The 12,593-nt window shown below is 40.2% G+C and overlaps 1 protein-coding gene across 4 annotated transcripts in view; it reads left to right on the plus strand.

The window, feature by feature from the left end:
• Positions 1-12,593, plus strand: part of PLEKHA2 (pleckstrin homology domain containing A2) — a 114,487-nt gene that overhangs the window by 46,740 nt on the left and 55,154 nt on the right. For all 4 annotated transcript variants that reach the window (XM_087875904.1, XM_087875903.1, XM_087875902.1 and 1 more), the window contains exon 2: positions 4,954-5,117. In XM_087875904.1, the coding sequence (XP_087732030.1) occupies positions 4,977-5,117 (141 nt within the window). In that variant the 5' untranslated portion in view covers positions 4,954-4,976. The remainder of the gene's footprint in view (positions 1-4,953; positions 5,118-12,593) is intronic.

The raw sequence follows: 12,593 nt of genomic DNA on the forward strand, positions 1-12,593 counted from the left end.
CCCCACAAACTGGGTCCTCATTTCACCTACCTTAGAAAGGATGGAAGGCTGAGTCAACCTTGAGCCTTGGAGAGATTCGAACCAGCAGAAATTGCAGGCAGCTGTGTTAATAACAGGGTGCATTAAACCACTGTACCATCAAGGCTCTATTTTAAAAGTCAAAAAAAAAAAAGCCTCTGATGATCACGCGGCTCAGCTGGGATCGTCAGAGGCTTCTAAAAGCATATTTTTTTTCTGCAACTCCTTCGGCCAAAGAGGTTGTTAAAAAAAAAAAAAAGCTTTTAAAAGGCTCTGACGATCCCAGCTGAGTTGCCTGATCGTCAGAGGCTTTTAAAAGCATTTTTTTTTTTTACAACCTCTTCGGCTGAAGAGGTTGTAGAAAAAATGCTTTTAAAAGTTTTTTAAAAAGCCTCTGATGATCGCGCGGCTCAGCTGGGATCGTCAAAGCCTTTTATAAGCATTTTTTTCTACAACCTCTTTGGCCAAAGAGGTTGTAGAAATTAATAATAATAATAATAATAATAATAATAATAATAATAATAATAATAATAATAATAATAATTATTATTATTATTATTATTATTATTATTATTATTTTATTTCTATACCGCCCTTCTCCCAAAGGACTCAGGGCGGTGTACAGCCTATTAAAAGCACAAGACAAACATCAATTAAAATTATTTAAAATTATTAAATAATTCGGCTTAATTTAAAACCCCAGAAATTTAAATGCTTTTAAAAGTTAAAAAAAAAAAAAGTTGGCCACGCCCACTCAGTCACATTACCCCCCCTACCAAGCCACGCCCACAGAACCGGTAGTAACAAATTTTACATTTCACCACTGCCCCAGCTACATTGGAACGAACTCTCTGTAGTCCAGTGGCCATCGCAGAGAAGATATCTTATGGTGAAATCTCCGGGCAAGGTTACATCCACCAGAGACTCCTCTGAAGGTTGCAAGGCAGGTTATAGTACGAAGGTACAAAGAGACACACCTTCTGGAATTGTAAAACTTCAAAGGGTCAGAGATCCGATGTGAGCAGGCAACCAGTTTCAGAATCTGGTAAAATTTACGTCTGGTTGTACTGGTTAGAGATCTGCCAGTTGGGTTGAGCATTGCTCATGAATCATCTCCATAGGTATTTTAATCTGCAATGCATCATAGATGGTTTTCTCTATCAGGGTCAAAATCTGCCAAGAAGGGCATGACACCATGGTCACCGTGTCACTCATTGTGTACACAGACAAGGGTGGGACTCTGACTGTGACCTTGCATTCACCATCCTGCAAATTTTGAGTAAGTTTGCAAGATCTCCCAAGCCTTCCTGCCACGCAGATTTGTGGTGGGGGGGGGACCACAATTCTTGGTATTTTCCAGGCTCACAGAGTCTCTCCATCACATCAGGTTACTGGTTCTCGTTTTCTTCCACCAAAGGCCTGTGGGATTTACCCTGAGTAAACCTTTAGCAGAACATTCCTTGATGTAGATCGTTGAAAGTGTTTTGTTCTTCAATCTTTTCTAGGAAATGACTATGCAAATATAAGAATGTGTACAGTGTAGGGCAGTCTTTGATTGCATCAGACCGCAACCTGCAAAGTTCCCAGCCATCATAGTGATGGTTGGGGAAGGAATGGTTTGTGTGAGGGCTATGAATTGGGTAGTCCTCATTTTGAATGTTCATTTTGCCTAGGAATTCATTGGGTTACCTTGGACAAGCCACTTTCTCAGTAATACTGCTTCGGAAGCCATCTAGCATTATCTGGGATCTATACCAGTTGATGCCCTTATCACAAGATTTAAGAAGCTTGCACACACTTTAGGAGAGTTAGAACAAGATCCCTGATTCCTCACATTTCTCCAAAGAGTTTAAGGTCATGCAACGTTGAGTTGTCCTCAATGACCTGTGGATTAAAGACTGAAAGTTACTAGGTTGCATTATATTGACTTCAGGTGGATCAGATAGAACGGTTAAGGCAAGATATGTCTGAGTGATTTATGCCATCCTGTAGCCATGGAAAGGCTCTCCTCGCTGCTGATATTTTAGTACAACTGTAGCTGGATGTTAGAAGTTCCTAATAAGAAATTGGATGGTGATCTACTCAGAACCAGTCAGGAAGCTTTGCTGGGAGCAATGATTTAATCGTGGACCTTGTCCAAATTTTAACACGCTAACCGTGCCCTCTGCTTAGATAGACAAGTTTGGCAACTGATTAAGAATGGCTGCAGGATTTGGGTCTGGCTAGTCTAAAGCAGGGGTCGGCAACCTTAAATACTCAAAGAGCCACGAAGGTCCTAACTGGAAGTTCCCCGTTCAATTCTGGAGCTGACCGGAAGTCCGGTTCCCCCACCATAGAGTCTCCTCCTAGCGAGGCGTCCTTTTTCTTCTACCTGTGCTAGCCGAAAGCCCTATCAATTGTGGAGCCAATCGGCGACAGGGAGCCGCAGCAGAGGGATGAAAGAGCCACATGCGGCTCCAGAGCTGTGGGTTGCTGACCCCTGGTCTAAAGAAAAGAAGAACTAGGGGCAACATGACAGCAGTATTCCAGTATTTGAGGGCTGCCACAAAGAAGCTCAGTCATGTTGAGCTCAGCCGACCCCCAAAATGTTGATGTACCAGGAGATAAACGGGTGAGGTTCCCTAACGCCCCCAAATATTTTTGCTGTGTTCTACAATAGTTACTGAGAACAAATGAAAACACTTCCCAACAACTACTGTGTTGTTGTTGGTAACCTAGACGTTGGCACTTGGCTTTGTAGCATGTCAGCTTCCCTTTATTTCATTAAAGGAAGCTTAGAAAAGAAAGCAATGCAATATATATACAGAGAGAGGGGGGGAGGGAGAGAGAGGGAGGGAGAGGGAGGGAGGGAGAGAGAGAAAGAGAGGGAGGGAGAGAGAAAGAGGGAGGGAGGGAGGGAGAGGGAAGGAGGGAGAGAGGAAGAAAGGGGAGAGAGGGGGAGGGAGGGAGAGAGGGAGGGAGGGAGAGAAAGAGGGAAGGAAAGAGGGAGAGGGAGGGAGAGAAAAAGAGAGAGGGAGGGAGAGAGGGAGAGAGAGAGAAAGGGGGGAGGGAGAGAGGGAGGGAGAGAGAGAAAGAGGGAGGGAGGAAGAGAGAAGGGGAGAGGGAGGGAGAGAGAGAGAGAAAGAGGGAGGGAGAGAGAAAGGGGGAGAGGGAGGGAGAGAGAGAGAAAGAGGGAGGGAGAGAGAGGGAGGGAGAGAGAGAAAGAGAGGGAAAGAAAGAGGGAGAGAGGGAGGGAGAGAAAAAGAGAGAGGGAGGGAGGGAGAGAGAGTACCGAGGGAGGTTCTCATAGGCTGTTATCTTCAGGGAGCACACAATATATCCATTTTTAATCCCTTCTTGACAGGTTAAGACCACTTTTGAGAATGTGGATTAAACTCATATCACATGCCTGGCTCAAAATCCAGATTATTGTTGCTTCCTCTGCTCCTATTGTTTATTTTCTTTGAAAGTTATTCAGACAGTTTCCAGAATGTATCTCTTTGTCTGCCTATAAAATAGATTTTAAAAAAGACAAAGCTAATAAATGGAAGTTATTCCTTCAAAAGCTAAGGGGCTTTTCCCATCGTAGATGCACTCCAAATATATGTGGGCTCCACTCTGCCAAATGTTATGGGTCAAGAATTTTGACATTGCTTTCCAGCCTAGGAAAAGTTATAAGCCGAGTTTTAATTGATCTGCCGTTTTGTTTTTGCTTTTTAAACAGCAAACAACGATAGCAGCACAAAATGCACAAATAGTTCATATTTCTATTCCAGGTTATAGGAATATCGACAGCCTTTGCCTGAATTAAGAGTGATAAATAAAAATATTGTAGTCTGCTTACAGCCTAAATCTGATTTAATTTGTCATCCTCTGTGTTATCCCTGCATACAGTGGTGGCCAAAATTGTGGAAACCTTTTGGGAAAAGTGTATTTTTGAGGATTGGTGGCTAATAACACCACTTTTTTTCCCCTGGAATTTCAAGATAATCAAATTCCACTTCTGGAACGGCCTGGGAATAGCCCAGACCTTCACCCAACTGAAAATCTATGGAGCCAGCTAAAGAAACTTGTTAGTCAGAAGCGACCCAGCAATAAAACCCAGTTAATAGAAGCCATCATTCAATCTTGGTTTCACATTAGAACAGCTGCAGAACTCAAAGACTTGGTTCACTCCATGGGAAGATGTTGTAAGGCCGTAATTCATGCTAAAGGTTACCCAACTAAGTATTAACTGACGTGGTGATCATTTTTGTATATCTCGTTTTTTCTAGGGTGATCATTTTTGGAGATCTCGTTTTTTCTACGTGTTTCGCTTTTCTTCTTTGTACTTTATACTGTACTTTGTACTTTGTACTGTAACTGCTATTCTAATAGCAAATCCTTCATACAAGTTATTGCATGACATTCTTGATTAAATTATCTTTCCATCGATATATAACTTGATGGTATTACTGCCCCAAAAAAGTGGTGTTATTAGCCAGTTTTAGAAAATACACTTTTCCCAAAAGGTTTCCACAATTTTAGCCACTACTGTACATGAAGAATCTTAGAGGAAAGCGAAACTGAATATGAAACCTGAAGGCCAATTCAACAGTCTGTTGTCTGAAGTTGACATGGTGATATGCCCCACGGAAGCAACTTGCAAACTGCTTTGTGGATTTTCTTTTCTTTCCTTTCCTTTCCCCCCCCCTTTGAGTCTTAAGCAAGGAACAAGGAACAGAATGGATTTGCTTATTCATGGTTTATTAGATAGTCTCCAGTTGGATGGATTCCTCTAACTACTAAGCTCAGCCTGAAAAAGCAACTTGATGTTGTAACACAATGCGTGTAGCTATCTGTGGGTCACATGACCACAGAGCTCGCGAGTATTTTTTTAAAGAACCGGGGCAGTGCAAGATAACTTGATGCGCAGAAGGACTGGCCCTCACTCTCTGTGTTTCCCTCTCTTTGCAGAGGGATGCTAGCAGTGCCTCGGAATGCCTTATGTAGACCGTCAGAATCGAATTTGCGGATTCCTGGATATTGAGGATAATGAAACCTGTGGGAAGTTCCTGCGTCGGTATTTCATTCTGGATACCAAAATCAACAGCCTTTTGTGGTACATGGACAATCCTCAGGTGAGTCACTCCCTCTTAAGCATTTTCTTCAGTTCCTAAAAACCCTCGTTCCAAGAGCATTGACTCAGCCTTCCATCCTTCCGAGGTGGGTAAAATGAGGACCCAGATTGTTGGGGTCAAGATGCTGTCACTATTAACTGCTTAGAGAGGGCTGTAAAAGCACTGTGAAGTGGTATATAAGTCTAAGTGCTATTGTTATCAATGTCTTATATCTCTCTGTGTCTCTCTGTCTCTCACTCTGTCTGTCTGTCTGTCTTCTATTAATCTCTCTCTCTTTATCTTTCTATCATCTATGTATCTAGCATCATTATCTCTATCTATCTATCTATCTATCTATCTATCTATCTATCTATCTATCATCTATCAATCATAATCTATTAGAATGCTTATTGCAGGCCAATTCAGCTCACTGCCAGGAGTTCAATCCTGACCTGCTGACGGTCGGTAAAATGAGGTGGGTAAAATGAGGACCCAGATTGTTGGGGGCAATAGGCTGACTCTGCAAATCGCTTAGAGAGGGCTGTAAAAGCACTGTGAAGCGGTATATAAATCTAAGTGCTATTGTTATCAATGTCTTATCTCTCCCTGTGTCTATCTCTCTGTCTCTCACTCTGTCTGTCTGTCTTCTATTAATCTCTCTCTCTCTCTCTCTCTTTCTCTCTCATCTATGTATCTAGCATCATTATATCTATCTATCTATCTATCTATCTATCTATCTATCTATCTATCTATCTATCTATCATCTATCAATCATAATCTATTAGAATGCTTATTGCAGGCCAATTTAGCTCACTGCCAGGAGTTCAATCCTGACCGGCTCAAGGTCGGTAAAATGAGGTGGGTAAAATGAGGACCCAGATTGTTGGGGGCAAGAGGCTGACTCTGCAAATCGCTTAGAGAGGGCTGTAAAAGCACTGTGAAGCGGTATATAAATCTAAGTGCTATTGTTATCAATGTCTTATCTCTCTCTGTGTCTATCTCTCTGTCTCTCACTCTGTCTGTCTGTCTTCTATTAATCTCTCTCTCTCTCTCTCTCTCTTTCTCTCTCTCTCTCACTCATCTATGTATCTAGCATCATTATCTCTGTCTGTCTGTCTGTCTGTCTGTCTGTCTGTCTATCTATCTATCTATCTATCTATCTATCTATCTATCTATCTATCTATCTATCTACCTACCTACCTACCTACCTACCTACCTACCTACCTATCATCTATCAATCATAATCTATTAGAATGCTTATTGCAGGCCAATTTAGCTCACTGCCGGGAGTTCAATCCTGACCAGCTCAAGGTCGGTAAAATGAGGTGGGTAAAATGAGGACCCAGATTGTTGGGAGCAATAGGCTGACTCTGCAAATCGCTTAGAGAGGGCTGCAAAAGCACTGTGAATAAGTCTAAGTGCTATTGTTATCAATATCTTATCTCTCTCTGTCTATCTCTTTGTCTCTCACTCTGTCTGTCATCTATCTATTAATATCTATATTGATCTCTCTGTATCTCTATCATCTAGGTATCTATCATCTATCATTATCTATCTATCTATCTATCTATCTATCTATCTATCTATCTATCTATCTATCATCTATCAATCATAATCTATTAGAATGCGTATTGCAGACTAATTTAGCTCACTGCCAGGAGTTCAGTCCTGACCAGCTCAAGGTCGGTAAAATGAGGTCGATAAATGAGGACCCAGATTGTTGGGGGCAAGAGGCTGACTCTGCAAATTGCTTAGAGAGGGCTATAAAAGCACTGTGAAGCGGTATATAAGTCTAAGTGCTATGCTATTGCTATTAAGGGAATAGATGAGATGGGTGCAGATGGTTTTTCACCTTTCTCATGGAACCAAGGCCCAGTTACAAATAATATTTCTGCAGACACATGAAAGCATTTAATGCTTGTGGTTTGAAAATTGTAAATGACTTTCTCTGCAAACTGTCTTTCCCCTCAAAATTATTGAAAGATAACAACTGTACTTCAATCTTTAAAATCTTCGGAACGAATGTATGCTCATGTCTATTGTTTGTGAAACAATCTGGAAAATTACCAAAAGATAAATCTATTTGTCTATTTGCGTGACTATAGAATCAACATAAAAGACAAGTCATTATGTCAATCATCAAATTAGATTTGGATTTAATGGACATTTTGATTTAACAGACACCTTTTCAAACGGTCGATAAATGGAGACTATCTTTTGAATCCTACCCTCTAAATGCACTTAAATAGATCCATGCATAGTTAAACATATCTACAATGTTTATAGGACATTCATATAAGTGTCAGAGTTTATAACCTATTATCTCTGATAGAGATATTTATGTATGTGTAACCATATAGATAATGTAGGTATGTGATTTACTGTATATGCCAGAAAACAGAAGTAAACCTAATGTATGTATATTTCAGTTTACAGTAAAGCCTTAATTTTATGGATCATTACAAAAGATGTCTTCTTAAATCCAAATGTCTATTAAATCCAAATTGATGTAATTGGCATGATTTGTTCCTTTTGGTAATTTGGTGATTGACATAATGATGTCCGTTGAGTCTTATTTACTTCATTTCCAATGATGCAAAATTATGTAAGTGATACAATTATGTTGATTCTATAGTTATGCAAATGGACAAATGACTGTATCTTTGGGTGATTTCCCAGACTGTTTGAGAAAAAATAGATAGGAACATACAGTAGTGGCCAAAATTGTGGAAACCTTTTGGGAAAAGTGTATTTTTGAGCTTTGATGGCTAATAACACCACTTTTTTTCCCCTGGAGTTTCAAGATAATCCTATTCCACTGCTGGAATGGCCTGGGAATAGCCCAGACCTTCACCCAATTGAAAATCTATAGAGCCGACTAAAGAAACTTGTTAGTCAGAAGCGACCCAGCAATAAAACCCAGTTAATAGAAGCCATCATTCAATCTTGGTTTCACATAATAACAGCTGCAGAACTAAAAGATTTGGTTCACTCCATGGGAAGACATTGTGAGGCCATAATTCATGCTAAAGGTTACCCAACTAAGTATTAACTGACATGGTGATAATTTTTGTAGATCTCGTTTTTTCTACGTGTTTCACTTTTCTTCTTTATACTGTAACTGCTGTTCTAATAGCAAATCCTTCATAAAAGTTATTGCATTACATTCTTGATTAAATTATCTTTCCATGGATATCTAATTTTAGGGTACTACTCCAAAAAAGAAAAAGTGGTGTTATTAGTTAGTTTTAGAAAATACACTTTTCCCAAAAGGTTTCCACGATTTTGGCCACTACCGTACATTAATTCTGGAGATTTTAAAGATCAAAGTACAATTGAAACCAGATGTTTTCTTTTAGGAGTCATGGAACTTTCTTTCATATACGACAACTGCAGTGAAATAATTACATGCTCAAAAGTGGAAAGTGCAAATAAATAAATAAATAACGATAGAAAGGAGAAACTTCTGATTTCTTTTGCAGCAAATGTAAGTGTGATTACAAACTTATCTCTTATTTTAGGATTATCAAAAAAAAAAAAGCCTTCTCCTTTTTTTTCTGTCATCTAATTTTTTTCCCCTAATAATCAAAACTGAAAGTCATAAGTTTATTATTTTCTGTTTTATGCAAAAAGTCTGTAAGGGCTTTGTAGGCAGCCATGAATAATTGTCTTTTCTCTAATCGAGGAAACCAATTTAGCCTCTTCACCAACCGTTCCTCTATTGTGGGTAGTATCAATTTTTTTTTTCACTTTTGAGCATACAGTCATCTAGCTGCAACTGTCATGTATTTAAAAAAAAAGCAAAAAATGCCAATGCAATCCTAAATTGCATTAACAGAGGGATTCAATCAAGATCAAGTGAAGTGCTAATACCACTCTATAAAGCCTTAGTAAGATCACACCTAGAATACTGCATCCAGTTTTAGTCACCACACTATAAAAAAAAGATGTTGAGACTCTAGAAAGAGTGCAGAGAAGAGCAAGATGTTCCCAAGATGTTTAGGGAACTGGAGGCTAAAACATACGATGAACAGTTGCAGGAACTGGGCATGGCTGGTCTAGTGAAGAGAAGGATCAGGGGAGACATGATAGCAGTCTTCCAATATTTGAGGGACTGCCACGGATAGGAGGGGGTCAAGCTATTTTCCAAGGCTCCTGAAGGCCAGACAAGAAATAATGGATGGAAACAAGGAGAGATTTAACCTGGAAATAAGGATAAATTTTCTGACAGTGAGAACTGATGGAACAGAAGTTGCCTTCAGAAGTTGTGGGAGCTTCATCATTGGAAGCTTTCAAGAATAGACTGGACTGCCGTCTGTCAGAAATGGTGTAGGGTCTCCTGCTTGAGTGGAGGGTTGGAGTACATGACCTACAAGGTCCCTCCCAGTTCTGTTAATCTGTTAAAAATGTGGCTCTAAGAAGGGACATGACTCTGTTAATCTGTAAATCTGTAAAAAGTTCATGGCTTTTTTATTTTTTTTAGCTGTCTGCCCATTAAGGTCAAAAGAAAAGTCTCTAGTTTCAATTGTACATTCATCTGTAAAATCTTCTGAATGAGTGTACATATTTACTGATTGCACATCCAAACATTTTTGGGCTCTTTTACACGTCCACCATCGATGATAACATGTCCCTTCATGGTAATCCCACATTCCTACTGAGAAAATCCAAGCCGGTGGTTTTCTCTGACTCATCTCATCTACCTTCGTCTGTCTGAGCATCTTGGCAAGAAAACCGCAGCAAAATATTTTTATCTGAGAAGTCGCGCCTTTCCCCCTCTGGGAGAGACTGAATGGGGGCTTATATGTTCAACTTGAAAAAAAAAAAGAGCACAGCAAAGTACCATCTGCAGTATTTACCAGCTTTTAGCTACAGCAGGTATTCCTCGATTTACAACCCCAAGTGAGCCTAAAATTTCTGTTGCTAAGCGAGACAGTTAAGTGAGTTTTGCCCTGTTTTACACCACCTTGCTTAGCTAAACAGAAATTCTGATCCCAATTGTGATAGCAGTTGCACTTTGACTTATATACCGCTTCACAGGGCTTTACAGCTCTTTCTCTAAGCGGTTTACAGAGTCAGCCTCTTGCCCCCCAAAATCTGGGTCCTCGTTTTACCCACCTCGGAAGGATGGAAGGCTGAGTCAACCTTGAGCAGGTCAGGATCGAACTGCTGGCAGTTGGCAGAGTTAGCCTGCAATACTGCATTCTAACCACTGTGCCACCTGGAAGAAGAATGAGAAAGGGAATAAGGGAGGACGGGAGGATGGAAGGAAGGCAGGGAAGAAAGAAGGAAGGAAGGAAGGAAGGAAGGAAGGAAGGAAGGAAGGAAGGAAGGAAGGAAGGAATAGCACTTGGAGTTATATACTGCTTCAAGTGCTTTCCAGCCCTCTCTAAGCGGTTTAAAGAGTCAGCCTATTGCCCCCCAATGATCTGGGTCCTCATTTCACTGACCTTGGAAGGATGGAAGGCTGAATCAACCTTCAGCCGGTCAGGATCGAACTGCTGGCAGTTGGCAGAGTTAGCCTGCAATGCTGCATTCTAACCAGTGCTCCATCATGGCTCCTGTCACGATTGTTAAATGAATCACTGCAATTAAGTTAATAACATGGTTGTTGAGTGAATCAGGCTTCCTGATTTACTTTGCATGTCGGAAGATTGGAAAAAGAGATGACATAACCCTGGAACTGTTATAAATGTGAATCAGTTGCAAAGCGTCTGAATTTTTGACCATGTGGTCATGGGGATGCTGCAACGGTCATAAGTGTGAATAACAATCATAAGTCCCTTTTTTAGTTCTGTTGTAACTTTGAATAGTCACTAGATGAACTGTTATTAAGTTGAAGACTATCTATATCTCAGACAGGCCTGGTAGCCTAAGTACTGTGTTTCCCTGAAAATAAGACCCTGTCTTACATTTTTTTTCAACCCCGAAATAAGTACTTGGCCTTATTTTTGAGGAAGTCTTATTATTTTGGGGCACGTGGAGGAAACCAGAGGAAATGGCGGAGACCGGCTGCACACGCGTTGAAATATTTTTGGGGAGGACTTATTTTCATGGGGAGGGGGGGCTTATTTTAGTGCATGCGCTCAAAAGCCCGATTGGGCTTATTATCAGGGGATGTCTTATTTTAGGGGAAACAAAAAGAATCTGGAATGAACGGAAAAGTTTTTGTATTTGCAAAAGCTGAACTTGCAAAATGGGGAGCAGCCCCCAGAGTTCTCCGTAAAGCATCTTCATAAAAAAAAAAAGGGTGATCATTTTAAATCTGCTCCAAAAAATACCTTACATTGCTATTCTCGGGATTCTCAACTCTAAGCAACCATTGCTGTGGAAAAATGAGAATTGTCTAAAAATCAGTGATTCTCAATGTTGACAACTTTAAGATAGCTGAACTTCAAATCCCAGAATTCCCAAGGGAGTTGAAGTCCACCCAATTTAAAGTTGCCAGGTTGGAAAAACACTGGTTAAAGAATTTAACTTTCTTGGCAATAGCACTCCAATTTTTCTACTCATTTTCCCCTGTGGAGTAGCTAGGGAAGGGAAGCTTTACCTTGGGTGAGTTAAAGAGTGCACAGTGCAGTTCTATGAAAGAAAGAGTTAAAGTGATTATTGGAGGTGAAAAAATTAAGGGCTGTGTACCTAGATGCAAAGTTGCAATGATGGTCTCAGAAGACCAGAACAATGGCCAGACCAAGGTATGACTCTAGACCAGGGGTCCCCAACTTTGGCAACTTTAAGACCTGTTGAACTTCAAGTCCCAGAATTCTGGAAGTTGAAGTCCACAAGTCTTAAAGTTGCCAAGGTTGAAGACCCCAGCTCTAGACCAGACAATTTCACATTGCAGATAAAGTGGGATAGATTCAGTGGTGAAATTCAAAAATTTTCCCTACCGCTTCTGTGGGTGTGGCTTTGTATGGGGGGGTATCATGTGACTGGGTGGGTGTGCCAACTTTTAAAAAACTTTTAAAAATATTTTTTAACTAAAAAGAGTTTTTAAAAAGTTCCGACGATCAGCTGTGACTATCAGCTGTGCTGCGCGATCCTCGGAACCTTTTTCTTTTTTTACTTTTTTAAAACATTTTTTACTAACGGTTCGGGCGATCCGGCCTGAACCAGTAGCATTTCACCCCTGGATAGATCTTAGATAAAGTGGGATAAGTAGGATAGATTTTAGATAAAGGGGGATAGATCTTAGATAAAAGAGTATAGATCTTAGATAAAGTGGGACAGATCTTAGATAAAGGGGGATAGATCTTAGATAAAGTGGGATAAGTAGGATAGATTTTAAATAAAGTGGGATAAATCTTAGATAAAAGGGGATAGATCTTAGATAAAGGGGGATAGATCTTAGATAAAAGAGTATAGATCTTAGATAAAAGGGGATAGATCTTAGATAAAGTGGGACAGATCTTAGATAAAGTGGGATAGATCTTAGATAAAAGAGTAGATCTTAGATAAAGTGGGACAGATTTTAGATAAAGGGGGATAGATCTTAGA

The sequence above is a fragment of the Pantherophis guttatus genome, chromosome 9 (genome assembly GCF_059756535.1).
Source record: "Pantherophis guttatus breed Tessera chromosome 9, ASM5975653v1, whole genome shotgun sequence".
NCBI classification, from domain to species: domain Eukaryota; kingdom Metazoa; phylum Chordata; class Lepidosauria; order Squamata; family Colubridae; genus Pantherophis; species Pantherophis guttatus.